The 26,451-nt window shown below is 41.1% G+C and overlaps 1 protein-coding gene across 1 annotated transcript in view; it reads right to left on the bottom strand.

Annotated features, from left to right (window-relative positions):
• The window catches only part of Man2a1 (mannosidase alpha class 2A member 1), a 167,723-nt gene that overhangs the window by 69,446 nt on the left and 71,826 nt on the right, over positions 1-26,451 (bottom strand). The window contains exons 8-12 of the mRNA XM_028873993.2: positions 25,021-25,198; positions 19,171-19,373; positions 15,137-15,319; positions 11,819-11,933; positions 10,447-10,517 (exon numbers count right to left, since the gene is read on the bottom strand). Of these exons, the coding sequence (XP_028729826.1) occupies positions 10,447-10,517; positions 11,819-11,933; positions 15,137-15,319; positions 19,171-19,373; positions 25,021-25,198 (750 nt within the window). The remainder of the gene's footprint in view (positions 1-10,446; positions 10,518-11,818; positions 11,934-15,136; positions 15,320-19,170; positions 19,374-25,020; positions 25,199-26,451) is intronic.

Here is a 26,451-nt window from a genome sequence, read left to right as displayed (position 1 = left end):
AGTACATGTTTTATGCATATTAGTGTCTGATGTTTAATAGTCTCCTCAACCAACAATTAGATATATCTGAATAAATCTTGATAATGTATACTCACTACATTAAAGAAACAGGCACAGTGGTCACAGTAAGTTAAAGAAATATATATGAATGAAAATGAAAGAATCCCAATGCCATTACTTTTTATTATTAATTTTTAATTGGAATACAATAATTATTAATAGTAGAAATAGTTTCTACTATCAATGACATTATAATTGAATGAAATTATTGTGACATAATTATACTGGCAGAAATAAGCCACCATCAGCTGCCAAGCCATATAAATGAGCTGTGTTAGACATGATAAAGATGGACAATTTGAGGCACTATTATAATGGAATGAGACTTCAGACATCTTGTAGGGTGAGTTTGTTTTCTTATATGGAGGATACATGAGCAGTTCGTACATGATTGTCTCCAAAGATGAGAACTCTTACCCCTTTATAAAAATATATGTTCCTGCAACATCTTAAATACCACTAGTCAACCTGGATGACTGTACATAGAAGAATGCAAATAGACCCATACTTATCACCCTGTACAAAACTCAAATCCAAACAGATCAAAGACCTCAACATAAAACCAGGTACACTGAACCTAGTAGAAGAGAAATTAGGAAATAGCCTTGAACTCATTGGTACAGGGAGACTTTCTCAACAGAACACCATTAGCACAGGCACTAAGATCCACAATTAATAAATGGAACCTCATGAAACTTGAGAAGCTTCTATATGGCAAAGGACATCATCATTTGGATAAAGTAGTGCCTACAGAATCAGAAAAGATTTTTACTAACTATACATCTGATAGAAGGCTAATATCCAAAATGTATAAAGAATTTAAAAGACTAGATATCAAGAAAACAAGGCTGGGTGGTGGTGGCGCATGCCTTTAATCCCAGCACTCGGGAGGCAGAGGCAGACGGATCTCTGTGAGTTCGAGGCCAGCCTGGACTACAGAGTGAGTTCCAGGAAAGGCGCCAAAGTTACACAGAGAAACCCTGTCTGGAAAAATAAACAAACAAACAAAAAGAAAACAAATAATCCAATTTAAAAATGGGATAAAATTCTAAACAGAGAATTCTCAAAAAAGGAAATTTAAATAGCCAAGAAACACTTACAGAAATGGTCAATATCCTTAGCCATCAGGGAAATGCAAATCAAAACTACTTTGAGATTTCATCTTACACCTGTCAGAATTGCTAAGATCAATAAAACAAGTGACTTTTGATGCTGATGAGGCTGTGGAGTAGGGGAAATACTGATCTGTTGCTGGCAAAGGTACAAACTTGTACAGTCACTATGGAAATCAGAGGAGGTTCCTTAGGAAGCTGGGAATCCATCTACCTCCAGAACCATCTACACCACTCTTGGGCACATACCCAAAGAACACTTCATCCTACCACAGAGACACTTGCTCAACCATGTTCATTGCTGCTCTATTTATAACAGATATTGGAAATAACCTAGATGTCCCTCAACAGAAGAATGGATAATGAAAATATGGTACATTTGCAGAATGGAGTACTATTCAGCTGTTTAAAAAAATGAAATCATGAAATTTGCAGGTAAATGGACAGAACTAGAAAAAAATCATCCTGAGTAAGGTAACCCAGACCCAGAAAGACAGATGTGGTACATATTTGATTATATGTATATATAGGTGTTAAGTCATTAACCAACTAAGCTATACTCCATAGAACCACAGAAGTTAGGAACAGAGTAAGGGATTGGGCGGATAGATATGCTGTGGAAAATTTTACTATGTAAAGATGTGTTACATTTGTTTATGCTGCAGAATATTACTTTAACTGTGTAAAGGTGTGTTACATTTGTTTCTGCTGCATTTGTTTAATGATGTAATGATGTGTGTTTAATCATATAAAGATGTGCTGCATCCGTTTCACCGTGCCTGCCTACGGCACCTGATTGGTCTAATAAAGAGCTGAACGGCCAATAGCTAGGCAGAGAAAGGATAGGCAGGGCTGGCAGGCAGAGAGAAAACATAGGAGGAAGAATCTAGGCTGAGAGGAGAAAGAAGAGGGAGGGGAGAACAAGGGACAAAGAGAGGGACACATACAGGCCAGCCAACAGACACAGTGGGACATTCAGAAAGAAAGGCAAAAAACCCAGAGGCAAAACGTAGAGAAAGAGATTGAAATAAGAGCTAAGCTAAGGCCAAGCATTCAAAACTAATAAGTCTCTGTAATGATTTGGAAGCTGGTTGGTGGGCCAAAAAGGAAAGCCTGATACACAGATCTCCCCAGGAAAGAAAAATAGAATAGATAGTTATGGGTAGGTAGGTAGGTAGGGGAAGAAGGGAATGAGGAAGGACATACAGGGATAGACAGCTGAAATTAAAGGCTATCTGTAGTATGAAAACATAATACAAGCTTCTATATATATATGGAATACACACACACACACACACACACACACACACACACACACACACATATGAAGGTGATCTAAATGAAATCACCAGATAATGGGGGAGGCAGAGGCCCAACTGGACATTTCTTATCACCAAATGAAGCTACCAGTACTGAGATTAGATTACATATAATTGAGTGGTTGTCCAAAGAGGCTCCATGTTAATCCCCAAACAACCCAGGCTGTTGTTTACTATAGGCTGCTCTCCACAAACTTGACAGCAAGCCTCCATTGCTGAAGACAACACCTATACAGCTCACTGAATGTGGAGAAGTTGAGCTGATGCCTACACAGAGCCTTCATCCCTACCTGCTAGTGTCTTTTGTACAGGGAGGTATTCTGCATACTACCAAGGTAAAAATGTAAACACCAAGCCAGCCACAAAGCCTTCGATCTACAATGCTGTCCTGTCTCCACGATGTGCTATTGTGATGTGGCACAAAGCTTGTGGAAATAACCAACTGTGGTGGGTTTAAAAATGGGCCCCAAAGACCCATAGGGAGTGGCACTGTTAGGAGGTGTGGATTTGTTGGAGTAGGTGTGGCTTTGCTGTAGGAAATATGACACTGTAGGGGTGGCTTTGAGGTCTCAGAAGTTCATGCCAGCCTAGTGACTCACTGTCTCTTCCTGTTGCCTGTGGGCCCAGATGTAGAACTCTCAGCTACCTCTTCAGCACCATGTCTGCCTGCCATGACGATAATGGGCTAAACCTCTGAGCTGTAAGCCAGCCCCAATTATGTTTTCCTTTATAAGGGTTGCTATGGTCATGGTGTCTCTGCACAGCAATAAAACTATAACTAAGACACCAATCAGTATCTGAGTTGACTGAAGACCCCACTCTACAAACTGGAACATATTTGGTCACTGTTCGGGTGACCCAGAACCAGAGACTAGAGTCCAGGGAACTAGGGGAAAACCAAATACTACTGTTCTAAAAAAACAAGCAACAACAACAACAACAACAACAACAACAAAACTAGCAACATAAGACTCCTAATGACATTTTGCTATACTCATAGATCAGTGTGCTGTGGGATGGTCTGTATGTCAAATGTGTGTTCTGATTGGTCAATAAATAAAACACTGATTGGCCAGTGGCTAGGCAGGAAGTATAGGCGGGACTAACAGAGAGGAGAAAGAACAGGAAGGCAGAAGGAGACACTGCCAGCTGCCACCATGACAAGAAGCATGTGAAGATGCCGGTAAGCCACGAGCCACGTGGCAAGGTATAGATTTGTAGAAATGGGTTACTTTAAGATATAAGAACAGTTAGCAAGAAGCCTGCCACGGCCATACATTTTGTAAGCAATATAAGTTTCTGTGTTTGCTTGGTTGGGTCTGAGCGGCTGTGGGACTGGCGGGTGACAAAGATTTGTCCTGACTGTGGGCCAGGCAAGAAAACTCTAGCTACATCAGTGCCTTGCTCAGCCATCATTGGAGAAGCCTCCTGCTCCAGCAGATGGGAACAAACACAGATTCACAGCCAGACGTTACACAGAAAGTGAGAGGTCTTAGAACACTCAGCCCTAACTGGGATGTCTCCAGGCTCAGGGAACTCTGTGGAAAGAGTGTAAGAGCCAGAGAGGACGGAGGACACCAAGAAAACAAGGCCCCCAAATCAACAGGATTGATGCACACATGGAACTCACTGAGACTGTGGCGGCATACGTGTGGCAGAGCCTGCAAGGGGCCTGAACCAGATGGGGTCCCTAGAGCCAACTGAAGTGGAGACACGCCCCTATCCCTCTCCCTATCCCAGAAGTCATCTCCAACTGATAACCACTTGCAAATGAAAATTTAGTTTTCTCCAAGAAAGTCTCACTAGGGAAGCAAACTACTCTTAAGGGCAGGCTGCATGCCCAGCAGTAGATGGGCAACAGAAAATGAACTCAAAGTCATCTTCAGAGGTTCCTTATCTCAAAATGTCATGTGAGGTCTCTTCCTTTTTTATTTTTTTAAATTTTATCTTATTACTTTTATTTTTGGTGTGTGTGTGTGTGTGTGTGTGTGTGTGTGTGTGTGTGTGTGTACATATCTTCTCTTGTACACTACAAGTCCTTGCATACATATTATGGCTTCCAGTTTAGTGTTTTTATGGGATTCCTGAGTGGGTCTCTGTGTCTCACTTAGCCATCATCTGAGAAGCTTCCCCTTACAGTAGATGGGAACCCACACAGAGACTCACAAGTGAACTAAGTGTGGACAGTGAGAGGCTTTCGAGCTCCTTCAGTCCTGAAAGGGATGTCTTCATCAAATCTCTCCCCTTGGGGCTCTGGGATCAGGGCTCCAGGATCTAATCAGGAGAGGAGGCAGAAAGATTCTGAGAACCAGAGGGGATGGATGACTCCAAGGAAACAGTGTCTTGCAGACACGACAGGACTGACACACACATGACCTCACAGACCACGGCAGCATGCACAGGGCCTGCACAGGTGCAAGTCAGAGGAGGTTCTGGTGCTGAGAGCGGGGAGTTGACAGGAGCTCCACCCTCAACCAAGAAGCTATCTGCAGTTGACAACCACATGCAAAGGAGAAGTCAGTTTTCTCCAGTGGAGTCCCACGGGGTATATTACCACACCTCAGAACAGGCCCATGCCCAGGAGGAGTTGGTCAACTCAAAATGAACTCAATGGTGTTTTTGTAAACTTTAAATCTCGTTTTGCTTAGTTTGGGTAAGCTTTGAGACTCCCTCTTGAACTAGCCACTCTGGAGAGGACACGTGTAAACACTGGCAAATGACTGCCCCAACTAAACCCTCAGCCACAGACAGCAGAGACTTCTGGCAATGTGAGCAACTTTGCCAAGACATTCGGGCCTGCCAAGCTTGGTGGAGTGCAGTCCCAAACTCTGCCCTAAGCACAAATGGGAGAGCAGCTCTCCAGAAACCTGAGAGGCATAACAAACTGTGTTCAAGATGCTACAGCTGAGATGATTTTTGCTTGTTTAGTTTTTTAAGGAAACAGACTACTAAAACAGGACTATCTGTCACACTTCCTAAAACAGGTAATAAAATTTCCTGGAGAATGCTATGAGGAACTTTCTAAAAGCACTGTTTTTTAGTAGATGCCACCAATACCTTCAGGTATAAAGTATGACTATAAGAGACTGGAGACAAGAGAGCCAGAGGACTGGACTACAGTCATTCAAGCAGAGCATAAAGGGAAGCTAAGAACAAGAGTGATGGAGGGAGATGGAGCAGCTAAGAACAAGATGATGGGAGGAGATGGAGCAGCTAAGAACAAGAGTGATGGGAGGAGATGGAGCAGCTAAGAACAAGAGTGATGGGAGGAGATGGATGTCAGGGGAGAGCAGAGGTAAAAGTCAGGAGACTTTACACTCACAAAATATAAGAAATGAACAAAGGTGAGGTCAAAATGAATTCTGGGGTCAGAACAGAGAAACAAAAAGAGAATAAGGCTATCTAGCAGATTGGAATTCAAAAGGAAAGCACAAGTGTAGATAACCTAAGGATGTTAAATGAGAGTGTGGGAGGTACCAAGGAAGGGTCATCCAACCAGCAAGGGCAAGGCCAATAAGGAGGGACTTGTCTGAATTAGGTGGACTTTATTCCTGCCCTGTTGATAGTGCTCTTGACACAAACCACTGACTTCTGGGTCAGGTTAATCCCACACTTCTCTCTTTTAAAGGAAGAGAGGAAGGAAAGTAGAAAAAAGGAGGAACAGAATAAATGGAAAAAGGGGAGAAAATGATTACTTGCCAATAAATACCTTACTGTGGTGGTATTGTGTTCCCCAAAATATTGTGTACCTTAATAAATTTATCTGGGGTCAGAGAATAGAAAAGCCACTAGAACTTAAGATAGGCAGTGATAGCACACGCCTTTAATCCCAGCCCTTGGTAGGCAGAGCTAGGTAGATCTCTGTGTGTTCAAGGATACAGCCAAGCATGGTGACTCACGCCCTTAATCTCAGAAATCGAGCCTTTAATCCCAGGGAGTGGTAGTAGAAAGCAGAAAGATTTATAAGGCGTGAGGACCAGAAACTAGAAGCATTTGGCTTGGGTAAGCATTTGGCTGGTTAAGCTTTTACGTTTTGAGCAGCACAGTTCAGCTGAGACCCATTCTAGATGAGGACTCAGAAGCCTCCAGTCTGAGGAAACAAGACCAGCTGAGGATCGGGTGAGGTGAGGTAGCTGTGGCTTGTTCTGCTTCTCTGATCTTCCAGTTCATCCCAATACCTGGCTCAGGTTTGATTTTATTAATAAGAACTTCAAAGATTCCTGCTACACCTTACTAAAAATTAAAACCTCTTACAGGTAAATTTGTAATAGTAGTTGTTACGATACTGCACAAGGGAGGGTCTGGCTGGCCCGGCCAAGGATGTCCCTCGAATGTCAGAAACATGCTGGGGAAACAGTCACTCACACCCCAGGCACTGCATCCGTGTGGAGAATGTTTATTTGATAGAACGATATAAAGAAAGAGAGAGGGAGAGAGAGAACGAGGGAGGAGAGGGGGTGAGGGTGCACACCCCATGGGAATAGGGGGGGGGAAAGGGCAGTTTTATTTTTTAAAGGGGATTTTACATCAGGACGCTGAGCAGGTCTCCAAGGGGTGGGTCAGAATACTAAAAATAGTTTAAATATATTTATCTCAAACTAAAATCATTTGCCATGGTTTGAACGTTCTTGTCCTAAGTAAGCAAACAGTGTTGAATGCTGAGACCCTGAAGATGTGGTTAGGCAATCTGTGCTTTGCCCTCATGGGCAGACTGGCTATTATCAGAGGAATGGGTTCATTCATTGAAAGTAGTTTCTGATAAAATGATGCATTTACCACCACTAAAGCTACTTCTTGGATCCCACCTTCTACCATGGGATGACTCACTCAGCATCATGGGGTGGCTCAGCACAATGGGATGACTCACTCAGCACCATGGGATGACTCAGCACCATGGGATGACTCAGCACCATGGGATGACTCAGCACCATGGGATGACTCAGCTTCATGGGATGGCTCAGCACAATGTGATGACTCAGCACCATGGGATGACTCAGCACAACGGATTGGCTCAGCACCATGGGATGACTCAGCACCATGGGATGGCTCAGCACCATGGGATGGCATGGCTCAACACAATGGGATGGCTCAGCACCATGGGATGGCTCAGCACCATGGGATGACTCAGCACCATGGGATGGCTCAGCACCATGGGATGGCTCAGCACCATGGGATGGCTCAGCACCATGGGATGACTCAGCACCATGGGAGGGCTCGGCATGGAGGCCCTCTTCAGATACAGCTCCTCCACTTTGGACTTTCCAACCTCCAGAGCATAAACCATTTAAATTAATGGTCAGTCTAGTTTTCTGCTGCAACATCATAAATGAAGTAAAACAAAGTATTTAACTTGAAAATTTCCCATTTGCCAGTTTATGAAATTACCTTTACATGAATTTGTTTTTATTCTTAGTGATGTTTCAGAAAATCTACCTTACAGAGAAGCTGCCTTTACAAAAGGTCAAAGTGCATGGCATCCTGGCCCGTGTGACAGTGAAGTTCATTCCTGTCTTTCCTGAATAGATGTGACCCCAATTACAAGCACATCCTGCACTATCAGTGTCCTCTGAGACACTAAACTTTTTATCATGGGGTCTTTATAGTCAGCTTCCTTAGAAAACTGTAGGGAAAAGAGAAAGAAAAAATTCTTTCTGAACTCAAGCATTTCTTGGGTTCCTACACTGTAATTCTTATTATGCAATTATATACAAAATCTCTGGATTCCAAAACTAAGTAGCTCAAGAAGCCTTGGAAATTAACCACACACATCAGCAGGTACTGATGTCACCTGCACTACTTTCTGAATATGAAGTAAATTATATTAGGTCATAGTCACAATTAACAACACCAAAGACATGATCAAATTCATTTGCATGCATTATTTAAATTTATAGGTTTATACCAGAACGCTTCCTACTTTTTTTACATATCAATTCCTTAAGTCTCTTTTTAGAATTTATTTCCTAATCATCCACATAATATTAATACTGCATGTAACTGTTTACCTCTACCAAATGCATCTGTATTTTATATATATAAATAAGAATAATATTTTACACCCTCTGGGTGTCATCTTCCCCACTGTGAATGTTTGGTTTATTTACATTAATAATTTGCTACTCAAATGAGAACTGCACTTATAATTAAAGCTAAGTCCGGAACGTTGTAGAAGATTTACGAAGACTCTGAGAAACTCTCAGCACCACAATTCTAAAACTTTCAGTTTAAAGACCAGCTAAGTAAAACTGTTGAGTCCTTCCACTTTTAAAGGCCACTGTCATTCTTTTTGTTCAGTGGCGATTTTTTTACTAGTATTATCAATAACTAAAGTAATTTGTAGCTACCAAATAAAAACTAGATTTTTAAGACAAAAAATAAGTACATGTGGTCATGACATTCTCAAGTATAAAACAGAGGCAGAAACAGACGTCGACAATCAAATTACAGAAGTGGCCGCAGCGACCTTTCTCAGGAGTGTCCCATGGAGAGATGACAGTAGATGTAAACACTGCTTAAATATAAGTCACTCAGAGGCATCTTTGATCAGAAGCCTTAAAGATCCCATCTGCGCTAATCCGCAAGTAAAACCCTTCTCCATCACCATAAGGGCTGCAATTCTACCGTCTTCCTCTAGCTAAGGGAAGGCTAAATTACCCATGTCCCTCCCCAAGGCACAGACTCTCCCTCAGACCCGCTGAGATTCCAGCCTACAGCACCCACCGCAACAGGCAACCAGGGAGGGCAGAAATGACATCTGTCACAGTCATTTGTTGAAGCACCTAGGATCCTTAGGACCAGCAAAACCAAAGATCTTCCCAGGTCAAAACAGAAGGTAGAAAAGAAGTTCCTATGGTTATTCGAGCCAAATGGCTTCTTAATATATGATAGTTAAGAAGCAGACATCTAACTGCAAATACATTCAAACATTATTTCTTTTAAAACAAAGAGAATATTTTATAATTGATGTTTCTTCCCAGGCCATTAGCCTTCCATACTCTGATCTGGCAGTAGAAGATTTAATGACCTCAGTAGAGTTTCTGAGCACCCAAATAAGCAAAGAACCATTATTTCCTCTACAGTGTAAGCTGCATGATTCTCTAATTACTGGAGAAATTCGACAACCATGGATTTGCTGAGTACTTCATCAAAACCTCAACATCATGAGCACTATAAATTGTCTCTAATGCTACTGCATTTATTTTCCACAATTTTAATAAATCATACTTAAGTTAAAAATCATAGATTAATATAAAAAACATTTACCCTTCAACTTGCAAGAGGTAACACTAAGTTTCTTAATTAAAATTTAAAATTTAAGTTATATCGTGAAAAGATACCACATGCTTAGGTTCGTGGGTAGTAACTGAGGGATACTTGGTCAGTAAACACAAAAGGGTGAGAGAGGCCCAGATGCATGTCTTTACAAATCACAGGCAGCTACGAGTTACCCTGGCTTTTATTTAATAAACAACCCGACTGTTTACTTCAGTGGACATCACCAACACTGCAGTCTAATGAGAAACGGGGTAGTTTCCCAATGAAAATTTAAGAGGAAAAACTGTGATCTTCCAGTTATTAAATTCTCTTTCTTTAAACTAATTAGGATCTGGAATTAATGAAAATCAAGAAGCTTCAGGAAAGGCCAATGCAGAAATGCAATAATCTAAAAACAGTATTACAAAGAAAAGGAAATAGTTGGACCACAAGCTACATATTTACCATCCCTTTACTTCCATTTATAAAAATATTAAATCATAAACACAGTAATCACTGTGCCAAGTTAGTTCTGAGCACTGAATATGACTGTCATGGAAGAAAACATATTTCTTCAGAAAAAAAAATTAATTGATTTAGAGAAAAACTTCCTTAAAATATGTGCTGAATAAAGGTCAGAACCACAAAAACAAAACTTGCCAGGGAGGTGGCAAAATGTCTATGAGGAATTAGAGACTTACCTTGGCTCCTTTGCACTCAGTTCTATTATGGTTTTTGTTGGCAGAGAATCTTGTGAACTTTGCTTCATATCCTGTAAGAAAGGCACGGTGTTTTTACATTTCACTTTTAAAAAGTAACCATCAAAATGAGCTAGCCAATACTACCTTGCAAAAGGGTTGGAAAGAACACAATAAGAAGACAATAATTATCTTTCAAAGTATATGAAGTATGTCAAAATTCAAAGCAAATCACCCAAATTTGTGTATGTGTGTGAGAAAGAGACACACAGAGACAGAGAGTCAGAGACAGAGGTGAGAATATCAGACATGAGCACAGCACGCACGCTGCGGCTGGAGTCCACAATGGCGCAATGGGTTGCTCCATTTTCTAACTAAATAAATCTGAGTGCTAGAGAAAATTCTCCCCAAATCTTTGCATCCTGTATCTCATATCCCGTAGGAAATACACATCCACTTCTTGTACTTTTTCACTTTAAAATGAAAATTTGTAATCATGACTTGATTACAAGCATCCATCTAAGAAAATATTGAAGCAGCATCTCTAATTCCAGATGTATAAATTCAAATTGCATATAAGATTCCAAATCCCAACATTCATAAAAGATACTAATGATAACTAAGTTACAATTTTAAATAGCCAAGTTGTCAAGAGGAGGTGCAGACAGTGGAAATCAGCCATCTTCTCAATGGCTTTTCCTGGATGAAGAGCTGCTTGGGTCTTTCGACACTTTCTGCTGTATTAACTCTCTGCTCTCCTAGGAGCAGCACGAGCTGGGGCATCTATCACCACCCTATTCACAGATAATGAAAATGAACTAGGAAAACTTCCAAGGCCCTCAAGGTGAGAGGTCCCGGCAGAGGGAAATACATAATCTCCTACTTCCTTAAACTGTGTACCTTTGATGGACATGTCCTGGCACTGTCCACATCACTCAATGAACCTATCCTGAAACCAAAAGACCCTCAAAATCAGTTTGATCAAAAGCAAATTAGGGGTTTAAAAAATTCAAATATCAAGAGGTTTCTAATTATAGCCAAGCAGAATAACTAATTATAGTGCCGGTGCCTTCAAATGAGGCAGTGTTGGAAAAGCCTATCATCTATTTTACCGACTATGAAATGAGTTCCCTGGGTCATTGCTCAGGCTGAGATTTAGGCAGAATGAATTACATACGGAAATCAGATGCAAACACACCTATAGAAAAGAGATGGTTGACTATGCAGACATTTGCATAAAGTGATAAAAATCCTTTAAACTGGACAAAACAATTCTTATACTGTAATATTATTTTAATAGAGCTCCTCATCTCTTTTCTAATCCAAGAACAAAAGAATCAAATGGCTTTTACAATCACAGAAGAAATCAACTAACCATCTCTAAGAAGGTCTCAGAAGGGTAAGACTGGTACATCTTTTTGTCCTTTAAAATGAGAAGAAACGCAGAATCCCCAATTATCTTCTCCAAAAAATTTAATGACTGGAAGAGTCTGTAAAGCAAAATTTTTTTAGTTTGAGAACTCAAAAGTCTGTATATATTTTCATTTTTAAAACAACGGCCAAACCAACACCATTTCCATCTTATATTCACAAAGCTAAATACATAAAGATTCTAGAATGAACTAGGACGTTTGCTAGCATTTTGCAGCAGCAGCAGCAAAAAAATCTATAAAAGACTCAGGCTAAGTGTACATTGTCAATATTATTAATTAAATAGACTTACATAGTAAACCTATAACATTAATAGCAAAATCTTATTCGTACCATTATCCAGATAAATTTCTCGGCATGTCCACATGTCTGCCCTTAGTAGTAAGTGTTCTCATCAGACTAAAGACCAGATAACTGAAGGTAGTCTAGTCAAGGAAATAATTCCTTCAACGCACACTTGTTTCTATTAGCTGCATGGCTATCTTTATCAGACAGCTAAACCTGTAGAACAAGAGCCATGTTCGACAATAGCTTAAGCTGAACACGGATCATAGCATATTAAGAAGTCCTAATTAACGTGAGTTAAAGGCACCATTGATGCACACAAGGTGTCCTAATGAGGCCAGCACTGTAGTAGAGTGGAGCATTCCCCAAACAGCTCCTCATGATATACCGAAGCTGCTTTGTCTAAAGCAGAGCCAGATGAAGCACAGTAAATAAGTTCAGGAAACACAGGGCGATACAAAATTGTAAACCTCCCGTCAATGGGGGATTTCTCAGTGTCTCTAACATCCCCACGTGAACTCATCCTATTAACACAGAACAGGGTCCAGAGAACACCCACTCGGGGGTCATAGTCTTTCTGTTCATGGGCACGGCTGTTGTTTAAACAGCTGGCACCATGTCTGTCCGTCAACAGTTTCTTCTGTCCATTTGGACTCCAACGTTCACCTTTTCATTCAGCTTTCTCTTGCTACTGTAATTACAGCTTAGAGGAGAATGAAAGACTTCTTAATCTCTACGTAACTGACTTCTTCCCTTCTCCATCGGCCACATTAGCTACATGCGCAGCTAAATATTCATCACACTATCCAAGGCCACTTCATTTGCTTCCATGTCATGATTAAAATTAACCCTCAAATACACCGTGAGGCATTCTCTTTCTCCATCTTAAACAACCTGGTCTCCAGAGCGAATTCTAGGGCAGCCAGGGCTACAGAGAGAAACCCTGTCTCAAAAAAAAACCAAAAATAACAAATAGTCAAATATTTGGCTTCTGCTGAGATTACAGCTCTCAGACTTGCCCTGGGGGAAAGAGGGAGGAGTTGGAAGGGCCTGAATCCTTCCGGCACTGTGGAGTTGGCATACCGACTGGGTGATCTACAGACTTTTAAATATGACATGAAAATAAACAGGGCAGGATTAATCCTGCTTGGAATTGCTCTTAGCAGCCATCAGTCCCTCACTGGCACAATTGTTCCCAGGGACATGCCTGCCAACATCTGAATGAACAGCAGTCAACAGCGCGAGTGTAAGACAGCGCGTGCGAGCGAGCTAGCTGCCTCTTTGTCTCCAACTCTCTAACATGTGTTTGGAAATCTCTTTCCTCAGAGTGTCTGTGCTAATGACTTGATAATTGTTTACGACTTTTCGGTTGAAGTGTGAAGTACTGGCAGAGTAAATTCACAAACGTCAAGTTCAATTGGAAAATTACTGTGTCTTTCCACCACCTCTAACAAGCAGTACTCTACGGGCCTGGTTTATTAAGCTGCAAGTATCAGAGACCACATCGGGTACCTAGTGTTGGCCTCCTCCCAAGGTCCCCAAACAGAACGTGGACAAAAATTCAATGTCCTGTGGTCAGGAACCTTCGCTATAGTAACCGGATAACACACGTGGGTAGAGCAGGAACATGGCTTCCACTGCCCTGTGTGCCCAAGACTCAGAAATCCTTAGGAAGTCTGATGAGGCAAGAACAAGGCCAAGCAGGTACCGCCCTTGCTCTCCAGCTGCTTCCAATGAGAGAAGCACTGACTCCAGCAGCATTAACGCCAGCTCTGCACAGCATACGTTCAGGGAAACGTGCTTCTCATGAGAAAACTGAGGCGCTAGTCAAGACACTGCCTGAGACATAGTTTTTGAAGGACTGAAGCCAGTAGTGAAGCTTTACAAATACGTTTCCTCTTCATTTTTAGAAAACTAGATAAAATACCGTAAATGAAAACTTTAGCATCTGGTAATGTCGATGGCAAACCAATTGTTTAGTATTGATTTGATGTGCTCCACAGACTTTTCACCTACAGGAATTAGACAACAATTCAAGTTTTAATTGTATGAGAGCATCACAGCATATAGCTGATGATTTTAATACATTACAAAGTAGAGCATCTTTTATGCCTATTTCTTAGCATAGAGGATTAAACTAAAAAGTCCCATGCGTGGTAGACAAATTCTCTACCACTGGATTCTACCTCCACACCCCTACCCAACAAAGAGATGGTAAGAAAATCTTGATGAAACAACAGTCTAAACACAGTGAGACAATAGGTAAGATGCTTAATCCAATGTGAAACCCTCCCTGAGCAGGTCCCCATGTCTGGTTATCCAAACTGGCATGATGATAGAGATCTCCACCACTGAAGGTCAGCTTTTCTGTTGCTGGGAAGCACTGGTTACAACGATTTCAGCCTTTCCAAGCCAGTGTACGAACAGCTTCTAATTCTTTAATCTAAAAGTTCTTTCGAAATATCTAAGTCCCTGCTTCCTCAATTGCCTGAGAGACCCTCCATCAGGGAGATCCTTTACCTCTGTGGCCCAGCCACCAATCTCCCTCCCTGCTGCTTTCATCACCCATACACAACTGACTTACTCTAGTCCTTTCTGGTTAGCCTCCTGTCAGCTCTCTCTTATCAGTGTCCCTCTAAGAGTATTTCAAGCAGCCAAGAACAACTTGCTATGAAAGAAAACAGGATTGAGCTTCCTGATAAAGAAGATAACCCGATTGGCAAGCTGTACTTAGGAAAAAGCAGGATTGGCTTTAAGACAATGCTTAACGTCTAGAGACTGAAGTTGGAAGCTAGGGCTACTGTGATTCTTCCACAGAGTTTTGGAAAACTGGTGATGTTTGGTTATAACAATATATAGAACAAACAACAGTATGTATGTGATGTGATACACTAGCAGCTTCATCTCCAGATACACACATACATACACAACTGTATGGCTCAAAAATATTGAAGCTGTGTTTCTATAATTACATTACCTGGTACCATAATCCACAACCACCCAGTCTTTCGAGGTTCCTGTGATGGCATCGTGATGCTGAAATAGTCCTAAGTTCCTTCTGGCTTCTGTCAGGGTTGTGTAGTGCGGTGATGAGAGAAACTTATTTATCTTGTACTTCTGAGCTTGCTTCAAGGCCAAATAGTAAAGAATTTCAGCAGTCCTAAGTGTATAAAAGAGTCATTAGTATATTTTCTGAAACCAACATTTTAGCTTACAATCATTGATGCTTTTGTTGTTGTTGCTTTGATATTTGAGACAGGGTCTTACTATGTAGACCAGGATAGCCTTGGACTCATAGACATTCCTGTCTCTGCCTACACCTACCACTACCCCCACTGGTGCTGGATTTAACAGACACACTACCATGCCTGGCTCACTGATGATTTTCAAATGTAGTGTTTTAAAAGAAATATACAATTTCAATGCAAATTCTTTATATAGAATAAACCAGTGATAAAATTTTCTATGGAACCAACACAGTATCTGTCTACTGTATTTAAGTTCTTCAATCAACAATGACTACCGTGTTTACAGTACCCCTGGAAAGAAGCCAGAGTCTGTTGGTAAGAAGGTAGGTCCAACTTGTACATAATACAGTGGGAAAAATGAAAGCAGGCAGAGTGAGACTGGGCCTAGTGTGAGCTTTTGGAACCTAGTGACACACCTCCTCCAACAAGGCCACACCCACTAATCCTTCCCAAACAGTTCCACCAACTGGGAACCAAACATTCAAATCTATGAGCCTATGAGGACAAACTACCATGAAAAGCAACTAAGACAGTTGTTGTAGTGAACTTTTTGTTTAGAGTTTTGTTTTGTGCTTCAAGACCAGGTTCTACTCTGTAGCCCAGACTGGCCTCCAACTCCTGCAAATCCTCCTACCTTGGCCTCTTGGGTGCTGGCACAAAGCACTATGTCTGTCTTTTTCATTCGTTTTAAAGATTAGAATGGCTTTGGGACAAGAATGTGAGCTTATGGTTTTGAAACATTATGCTTCACAATGGGTTTCTTTTATTTTTTTATTTATTTTTTTTTTTTAAGATTTATTTATTTATTTATTATGTATACAGTGTTCTGCCTGCATATCTGCAGGCCAGAAGAGGGCGCCAGATTTCACTACAGATGGTTGTGAGCCACCATGTGGTTGCTGGGAATTGAACTCAGGACCTCTGGAAGAGCAGTCAGTGCTCTTAGCCTCTGAGCCATCTCTCCAGCCCGATTTCTTTTAAAATGTGTTTAAAGGCAACATGGACCAAAAGGCCAAAGAAGATTCTACATAACAAACATGTTAGAGAGAATGGATGAAGTCATCTTAAAAATATATCAATATTCAGGAAAAAGGAGATATTAGAAATGCTTTTTTGTAAAAAGTCATGAGCTATCTAAATTGTAGAAATATGGAAAAGATAGAAAATAACCACCATTTCAAATTTCTTTTCCAGACTCATGCCATGGGAATGAGCAGGTCAGAGTTAAAGAAATCGTATGTATACCCACTGGCATCCATGGTAAACATTCCTGCTTTGGAAAACAGTAAACACACTAGAGCAGTGCCTCTCAACCTTCCTAATGCTATGACCCTTTAATACATTGTGGTGACCCCGATTATAAAATTATTTTGTTGTTACTTCATAACTGTAATTTTGCTACTTTTATGAATCATAATGTAACTATCTAATACTGATAAGTAACCCCTTGGGGGTTGCGACCCCCAAAGGTTGAGAACCATGGCACTATAGGGCTTTCTCAAAATATTCTACTAAAGATTTTGAAATGCTTCTTTTCCTTTGTATGTAATATGTGCTAGGAACTAACTAGGAGCCTCAAACATTTTAAGCAACACTACAGCACTATGTCAAACTATCAGGTCTATTTTCTTCACTATACCTTTCTGTTTCTATCTACATTTTACAAATGAGAATGGAATATTACTGCCAGACAATAAGCTTGTTTTTTCATAAATTAATATACTCAAATTCAAAACTACTGTGTACTTTTTGCTTTGCCATAAAGCATAATTTAAAAATACATTCTTAGTTATAGCCACTGGGTTTGAATATATTTCATAAACACTTTATGAAATTTATTATATTCACTAATATATTCACAACTCTCTGCCATCAGAAAATAAATAACACTTAAAAATCACTAATTCAGGCCAGGCAGCGGTGGCACATACCTTTAATCCCAGCACTCGGGAGGCAGAGCCAGGTGGATCTCTGTGAGTTCGAGGCCAGCCTGGTCTACAGAGTGAGATCCAGGACAGGCACAAAAAACTACACAGAGAAACCCTGTCTCAAAAAAAAAAAATCACTAATTCATTAGTATAACTCTTTATATCATTTATAATAACAGTTATTACTTTATGGATATTTTTTCATTATATAAAAACTATTTTATAATAGTATAAATTTAATATATATAATAAATATATTATAAATATAAATATTCTTCTTTCATACCTGAGATTTTTCTTAAAGAAATTCATGACTATTAAAAAATGTCTTTCTAAAGTGTATTGACAAGACACTAACATGGGAAGAGGATGATGGAGAAGATTTAATTTGATTCTAATAGCAAGACGCAGCTTGGAAGGGCTGGAGAGACGGCTCAGTGAGTGGTTTGGAGCACAAACTGCTTTTCCAAGTGGACCTGGGTTCGGCTCCCAGTTCCCAGCACCCACAAGGCAGCTCATAACCACCTGTAACTCCAGTTCCAGGGGATCTGATACCTTTTTCTGGCTTCTGCAGGCATCAGGCACACACATGATGCACATATATACATAAAATGTATAAAATACACATATACATAAAAAAAACAAATCTTTTGTTTTTAAAGACCATCATGAAAATAAATTTCTCAACTGGGTCACAGGTGAAGGGAAAGAAAGATGTAGGCGTCTCAGGGAAGTTCACTTCACAGATGGTCTGCCTGTGGTTTCTCAGAAAGCCGTTTCCTAATGTGATCATATGTGGCTAGAGGCAGGTGGATGAAATGTAGACTCCAGCTCTCAGGCACACTGGCCACATTTCCAGCGCTCAAGTGTAACAGCTCTCACCGTGGACATCACAGAAAGCAGAGCTCTCTGTCAGTGACGGACAGCTCCACCTGACCATGCTGTCTCGTGCTCGTTCCCACTGGCATTACCACAGAACCAGTCGACTTACTCAATCATTTCCTTGTCCTATCAGTTCTCCTCTCTTTCAAATTTTGTTCTTCTAAACAGAAAAACCATATCCATAGAAAGGTACTTAAAATGCATCAGGACTGACATGGAGCCTCTGAAGTTCTCCCACACAGAAAATGCACTCGTTTTAGAGCGTGCACTCAGAGGTCCACTTGCAGCTGCTGAGAAGACCTATGCACCTATTTGACTCTAACAGTTCAGCCTGCTACCTGCCTGCAGATCACATGGTCGTACCACCTACTATCAACACAGAAGCAATACAGGAAAATTAATTAGAAAAATACAGGATACGAATCGAAGAAAACACAGTCTAATAAATTGGTTTTTCCCTTAGAACGAAAAGTGTGATAATTTGATTACACTACAGAGACATATTCTGGCTGTATTAAGACTTCGTAATTACATTAAATACACAGCACCACATAAAGGATGTATGCAAAACTCCATTAAAATGCTGCAGTTGTTAGCATTCAGACCCGCCCCTGGCCCGCCCAGTGCCCTGACATCATCTTACATCATCCTCTTTAAGAGAAAGCCCCTCCCCCTTCTACCTCACTTCTTCTCTCGCCATGAGGTCCTGTGCACCACCTCCCTTCCTTTTCTTTCCTTTTCTTTTTCTTCTTCTCCTCTCCTCAGACCCTGCCCGTTTTCTCTTTCTTCCCCCCTTCCTTCCTCCCTTAATGAAACCTTCCCCATGAGTGCCGCGTCTGCATGGTTGGAGTGACTTTCCGCCGCGGCTCCACCCGCCAAGGCCTCTCCCCAGCCATTTTACAAAAATGGCGAGGCAAAAGAATAAACAGACGGAGTTTTTCAAGGTCTAGTACCTTAAGCGCGATTCCACGATTCGATCCATTCGTTTGTAGAAAGGTCTGGATGTGAAGTAGCCGCTCCAATAATGATCATCCCGGTCAGCGTAGGTGAAGAAGTCTCCACTCACGACAGGGAACAGGGACTGGCCACCCTTCTTCTCCTTTGCCCCTGCTTTTTCCAGTGCATCAAAATAATCAGACAAAGTTCCAAACTGAATCTAGGAAATAAAGTTTAAAAGAGTTGTGTTTCAATTACTCATTTATATCTTAAGGTGATTACTTCTTACACAGAAAGGGAAACTCAGTAAGTATTCAGGAAGAGTTTCCAGGTTGACATAACACAAAGGTTACATTCCTGAGTGAAACGTGGGGAGTGGAGGATGCCGGGTACACTCGTGAGTGAAACGTGTGGGGGGATGGTGTCACTGACTCGGGTACAATCATGAGTGAAATGTGAAGGGGGATGGTGTCACTGACTCGGGTACACTCATGAGTGAAACGTGGGGGTGGATGGTGTCACTAACTCGGGTACACTCGTAAGTGAAACGTGGGGGTGGATGGTGTCACTGACTCGGGTACACTCATGAGTGAAACGTGGGGGTGGATGGTGTCACTGACTTGGGTACACTCAGGAGTGAAACGTGGGGGGGCTGGTGTCACTGACTTGGGTACATTCATGAGTGAAACGTGGGGGTGGATAGTGTCGCTGACTCGGGTACACTCATGAGTGAAACGTGGGGGGGATGGTGTCACTGACTCGGGTACACTCATGAGTGAAACGTGGGGGTGAATGGTGTCACTGACTTGGGTACACTCATGAGTGAAACGTGGGGGTGGATGGTGTCACTGACTTGGGTACACTCAGGAGTGAAACGTGGGGGGCTGGTGTCACTGACTTGGGTACATTCATGAGTGAAACGTGGGGGTGGATAGTGTCGCTGACTCGGGTACACTCATGAGTGAAACGTGGGGGGGATGGTGTCACTGACTAGGGTACACTCATGAGTGAAACGTGGGGGTGGAGGATGCCACTGACTCCTCCCCTGACTTGCATCAAAGCCCGCATTTAACTAAGAGAAAACGTGCCTACCTAAGCAGTTTAAAGAACTACTTAGATCTACAAGTCTATAGACTCCAAAACCTACAAAGGCTCAAAGTGTTGAAGAATTCAAAGAGTAGTTCAGATATACTACTCTTAGACGGGACAGTAGTAAAAATTTGAGAAGTGCAAAATGCTTTAGAAATCTGGAAACATTTTTAGCCACAAGGCATCTCACATACCATATTTCTCCTGACCTCTATTCCTGTGAGAGAACGGAGAGGTTTCAGAACAACAGGCCATTCACAAAGTGGACCGCCCCGGAACTGAGCAGAAGTAAGCAGCGGGAATGATAAGACCTGAGAGGCTGGTACCAAAGACCCACCAAGGCTGAAGAAACAGACTGAGACCGACAAGAACACTAGAAGATACAGGACATGGGGAGGGCTAGGTATCCACCACACTCCACAGGGGTCCTTATCCACTCACTGCATGAGACACGAAGACCTAGCAGAGGACCCACAAAAAGGACAATTGAAAGACCTCAGCAGCTAGTCAAGAAAAACAAACAAACAAACAAACAAACAACAAAAAAAAAACAACGTGAGAAACAATGAAAATGAGGAAGAGCAGGAGGAGGGTCTCAATCTGATGAAGGGTTCCAACAAACACGACAGCAAGCAGCTAACATCCACACACAACTGAGTCAACAAACAAATTTATTACAAGGCTACTAGATGGAACGTTAAACTACAAAGCCCAATGGCATTTTATACATAGAATATACCAAATTCATGATTTCAAAAAGTTGACTGCATTCATCCAGAACCACAGACGCAGTGCAAATCTAACAAGAGATCAAAGTTTTGGGCAGGTCTTTTGTTTGTTTTGCAGAAATTAAAAGGTTTACCTAGACATATATAAAACTACAAAAGACTATGCCCTGTGTATCCTCATAGGCTCTCAATCTGTGAGTCACAATCCCTTTTGGGGCTGAATGACCCTTCTACAGGGGTCACCTAGGACCATCAGAAAACACAGATATTTACATTAGATTCATAACAGTAGCAAAATTACAGTTATGAAGTAGCAACAAAATAATTTTATGGTTGAGGGTCACCACAACATGAAGATCTGTACTAAAGGGTCACAGCATTAGGAGGTTGAGAACCACTGTCCTAGGCAAAACTCTATCTTGATCCCGTTCACTGCACTCTATCCCAGAGATGACTGCGGATCTAACTCTGAAATGCACTAAGTTTAAGCTGGAGGAATAAGGCAGTGTACAATACAGATAGCTGTGTACTCATTTTTGTTGCAGTACCATTTACAACAGCCAGGTTATGGATTCTGCTTAGATGTCTATCACTGGATGAATGGAAAAGGTTATGTGGCACATACACGAAATGGATTATTACTCAGCCATGAAAAAGGAGGAGGAGGAAGAGGAGGATCAGCATCATCAACAACCATCCTGGACACAGTCAAATGGGTGGACCTGGAGATCATCCTGATAAATGAAATCACTCCGACTCAGAAAGTCAGAAAAACAACTATAACGTTTTCTCTCCTGTGTGGACTCTGAAAGGGAAAAAAAAAATGGAACTAGAAAGGGGGGTGGCAAAGAGTAGAAAGAGACTCTCATGAGCAAGAAGCAGGGATTAGTATGGATAACATGAACACAATACCCGACATATAGGTATGAAAACACCACAGAGGAATCGGTTATATAGTGCAATAAACATACACTAAAACAAAAGAAGGCGTGACAGCAGCTGACTTGTGTCCAGGGAAAGGAAAACTAGACAACCAGGTCTATTACTGTGGCTTGGCTCTGGAGTTCCCCAAAGGTTCAGCTTGAGCACGGGGTTATTTGGTGGCACAGTAGCAGGCGACGGACTCTTAGGACCTATGTAGAGGAAGCAGCTCACGGGGTGTGCTCTTCAAGGCAGAACTGGGACCCTCAGCATCCCTCTACTATGCCCTCCAACCACGAGGCCAGAAACAGAGACAAGGAACCAAGACGTCTGAAACTGTGAGCCGTGAGAAATCCTTCCCATGTTTAAGATGTTTCTCTTTGGCATCTGCCACACAGACAAAACGCCTAACACATCTACTAGAAGGATGCAAATAGGAGGTGGGGTGTGGAGAGATGACTCCTTGATTAGAATGCTGGCTGCCCTTCTCGAGGACCTGGGTTCAGTTCCCAGCACAGACATGGCAGCTCACAACCTTCTGTAACTCCACTTCCAGGGGATCCGACACCCTCTCCTGGCCTCCTGGAGCACTTCATTCATGCAGTACACAGACATACATGCAACATCCATACACATAAAATAAAAACAAACAATTTTCAAAAGAATAAAAATGCTAGAAAGGCCAATCCTGGTAACACAAAGTCTCATCAACATGACTGCTTGAACATGAGCTGAACAAGGACAAGAAGACACACAAAGTGGGTGGGGAAAGACCCTATACAAAGAACGACAGGCAGTTGAGAAATGCTGAGAGGAGCCAAATAGTCTTCCACTACCTATACCAAATGGGCCACGTTGGAAACATAAATACAAGTAACATTATACAGACCGAGCAGGTTACACTTAAGGAGATATATGTATACATAAACATACATTTATATACCAACAACTAATTTCCAAAAGGGGTCATGAATCTGAAAAAGCAAGGATAAGTATATGGGAGGGTCTGAAAGCAGAAAAAGGAAGGAGGAATGATGTAATTATAATCTCAAAAAATAAAAGAGGTAACTTTTTCAAAAGGAATGAAGAGGGCGGTTGAGACTCAAACATCATCTAAAAGAGAACAGGCAGAACCTTGTGATTTTCGTCCTCAGAAACTCAAGAACAAGGGATGGGAGTGAGAACTCAGGGTGTTTCCGCAGCAGCTGGTGCTAGGTGGGAGGGGCCCCGAGAAGCTGCTTTTGGGTGTGAGTCCTAAGCTTGATGATGGGTGACGCTTACAAAGGAGTCTTTCAAGCTTAAAAAAATTATCTCTGCATACTTAGAGTTTATACAGTTTTCTGTATATGATATTTCATTAAATTATTCTTAAACTTGTTTTAATGAGCATACCAGAAAAGGGAAAATAATAAAATTATGACCTAATTCGTTAGGGTCAAGTAGGAAACTAGACTAGAAATCGTTCCCAAATAAGATACATTTAGAGGGCTGGGGAGATGCTCAGTGGATAAAGAAAGCGCTTGCCACAGAGCATGAGGACCTGAGTCCAGATCGCCAGCACGCACATAAGAAAGCCATACACAGTAGTATGCACCTATATACCAGCGCTAGGGAGGTAAGACAGGTCGATCACTGGAGCTCACTGGTCAGGCAGTTGCCATATACATAAATTCCGGATTAAGTGAGAGACTCTGCCTCAAATAATAAGGTGAGGAGTGATCAGGGAAGGTACTCAATGTGAACCTCCTCTCCACACTCATGCATACAAAATAAACAAACAAGCAAATAAAAATAAAAATGATGTACTTAAAAGTAAGATATCTTCACACACCCTTCTCTGATTATGTAGAGCCTCACTTTTGAGGATACAGACTTACTTAAATACATTTCCTTTGTTCAACGTCATACCCTTGCAAAAATAATTGTAAATATTTGGGATAATTTTTTTTTAAATTTGTTTGAGGGCTGGAGAGCTGGCTCTGTGGTTAAGAGCACTAGCTGCTGCTCTTCTAGAGGATCCAGGTTCAATTCCCAGTACTCACATGGCAACTCACGACTCTTTATAACTCCACTTCCAGCAGACCTGACACCCTCCCATAGACATAAATGCAGGCCAAACACTAATGCACATTTAAAAAAATTCATTTACGTGGTATTATAGAAATTTACTTAATTCTTGCCACATAAACTATGATCGATTATGAATTTTTAAAACTCTCTACATAGAGACAGCACTTCCTCCCACAGATCTACTGTGCTGTGGGTGGATATATGACTATAACAAACACATTGAACTTCCTTACATATGGTTTCTAAGATGCATATGAAACAAGACTTTGCTGACCACATGCAGTATCTGTTCAAATTGAAACTTATCTTAAGTAAAGACTAAGAAAATTCTAGCCTATCCAGATTCATGTTACTAAATAATTTCTAATTTCTGGCATGATAATAAAACTATGATTACAGTTTTAAACAGAATTCTTATCATTTAGAAATAACACTCTAAAAATGTTATGGATGAAACATGGCACCTGAGATTTGCTCCCAAAGGATGCCGGAGGACACATTGGAAACAAGAGTGGCCGTGAGTTGATGAGTGTTGGGGCTGAGCTATAGCATTGAAGAGAAAGCAACTACCTCTGCTCTTTCCAGAATATTTTAAATTTTCCACAAGTTAAAAAAAAAAAAAAAACAACAGTAAAAATCATGATTATTTTGAAGATCCTCTCACTTAGGAAAAATGCAAGTGTATTCTCTGAACACACGATACTTGTAAAACTCATGACAGCTCACTCCTAACAGCCGGTCACGTCACTAAATCACAGGATGCGACTGCCACGCTATAAATAAAGCGGACACCCCCCAAAGAGAGACCATGACTTAGTAGGCGCACATTTTTTTTAAATCACATAAAAGTAGCCGCTCTCTAACGGCCCAAGCACTAAACGTCCTCACGTGGGGAGAAAGGATGACTTCTGGAAACAGAATCACGGGATATGGTAAATTTGTATTTGTGGGTAAGGGCAAGTTCCAGGGATGTAGGACAGAGATCCTGGATGTCGTGCTGGGGCCTCCTTTAAGGATGGAGGTTCCACTTCAAAGACATCATCAAGACCCCCTCATTACCTTCACTTTAAGCTGGGGCTGAGAATTCATGTAATTGAACAGCTGCTCATAATTTCTATACTGCAGATCCCACTCTGTGTATTCACTGTACCGGAAGTCATCGCCCAGAGGAGCCAGGAGGACTTTAGTTCGGAAAAGTTTGGACTTTTTCCGGTACTGATCTAGCAGCATTTGAGCCCTGTGAAAGAAAAGGGGAAAAATGTGAAAAATAATACCAGGAAAAAGCTGAGACTGTAGCTCAGTAAAAAGGCAACTTAGGAATTCAAACGTGTATTATATGGAAAAACATCATTGATTTTAAAAAAATTAGATAAAGTGAGATTTATAAGACAGACCTCCCCCATCACTTAGTGTCTATTTTAAATGGCCACAAATTCTTATTGTAGGGAAACCACACAGTTTTCCAATAGGTGTTCCTTTGAGAAATCACAGCAAACCAAGATACTGGCATCATCCTGGAATCAAGCCCCTTCCTTGCCACAGCATTGGACACCAGACAGCCCGCAGTCTAATAGGAAGACATCAGGTTTCCCAACTATATTATCAGTTCTGAGCTTTGCTCTACTTTAATATTCCACTCTCAAACTTAATAAAAAAAATTCTAATAGTCTGGTAAAACAGAAGAAAGCAAACTTTGAAGGCGATTAAAAGGTATAAATCATAACCCATAATGGTTTATGAATTTTATGTTTTCTTTTGCAAAGGGACACCCACTCCCTGCACACCTGCCCTCAATCTGCCCTTTTGATCAAGAGCTCATGCTCGGCAGCTGAATTAGCCATTCTGGTTTCTACCCTCTGGGGCTTCGAACCATGACTCCCAAGGCCAGCCAAACACGACGTGCTGATGTCAGCAGCTTTCACACTTCAGATTCAGTATTCTGGAGACACACCTTTGGGGGGTGCTGAGTTGGGGCACCATTGAGAAAACAGGATGATAGGCTCATGAAATGAAATGAAATGAAATGAAATAAGCACATGACCCCAGAGTCATTCAGTGTGCAGAAAGTCAAAGTTCAGGAAACTAGTGTTTAAATGATAAGCATGATTTTTTTTTTTTGCCGAGTATTCCAATTTTCACTTCAAAGATTATCCAAAAGTAAATTCCAATTCCCAATATAAAACTTATGAAAGTACTTCAAAGAACATCAATAAGAAGTAACTTATGAAAAATAACATTTAATTAAACTTAGAATTCCATATGGACTTTCTGAAATTTATAGTCTCTGAAACTGCTTTGCAAATAAAATTTTAGCAATAATTTAGTAGCTTGATAGATAAAATATATCCATAGTGATCACATATAATATATATTCTTAGTTTTCTGAGATTAGCATTTGGTGAGATATTTAATCTTTGTTACCAAGTCCGTAACATTTCAAATTCCCTAAAGATACTTTTAGATTATTACTTATAAATTCAAATGCACATG

The sequence above is a fragment of the Peromyscus leucopus genome, chromosome 13, assembly GCF_004664715.2.
Source record: "Peromyscus leucopus breed LL Stock chromosome 13, UCI_PerLeu_2.1, whole genome shotgun sequence".
Taxonomy (NCBI): Eukaryota; Metazoa; Chordata; class Mammalia; order Rodentia; family Cricetidae; genus Peromyscus; species Peromyscus leucopus.
The sequence above is the reverse complement of the archived record's forward strand: the minus strand, read 5'-3'. Positions and strand labels throughout refer to the sequence as shown.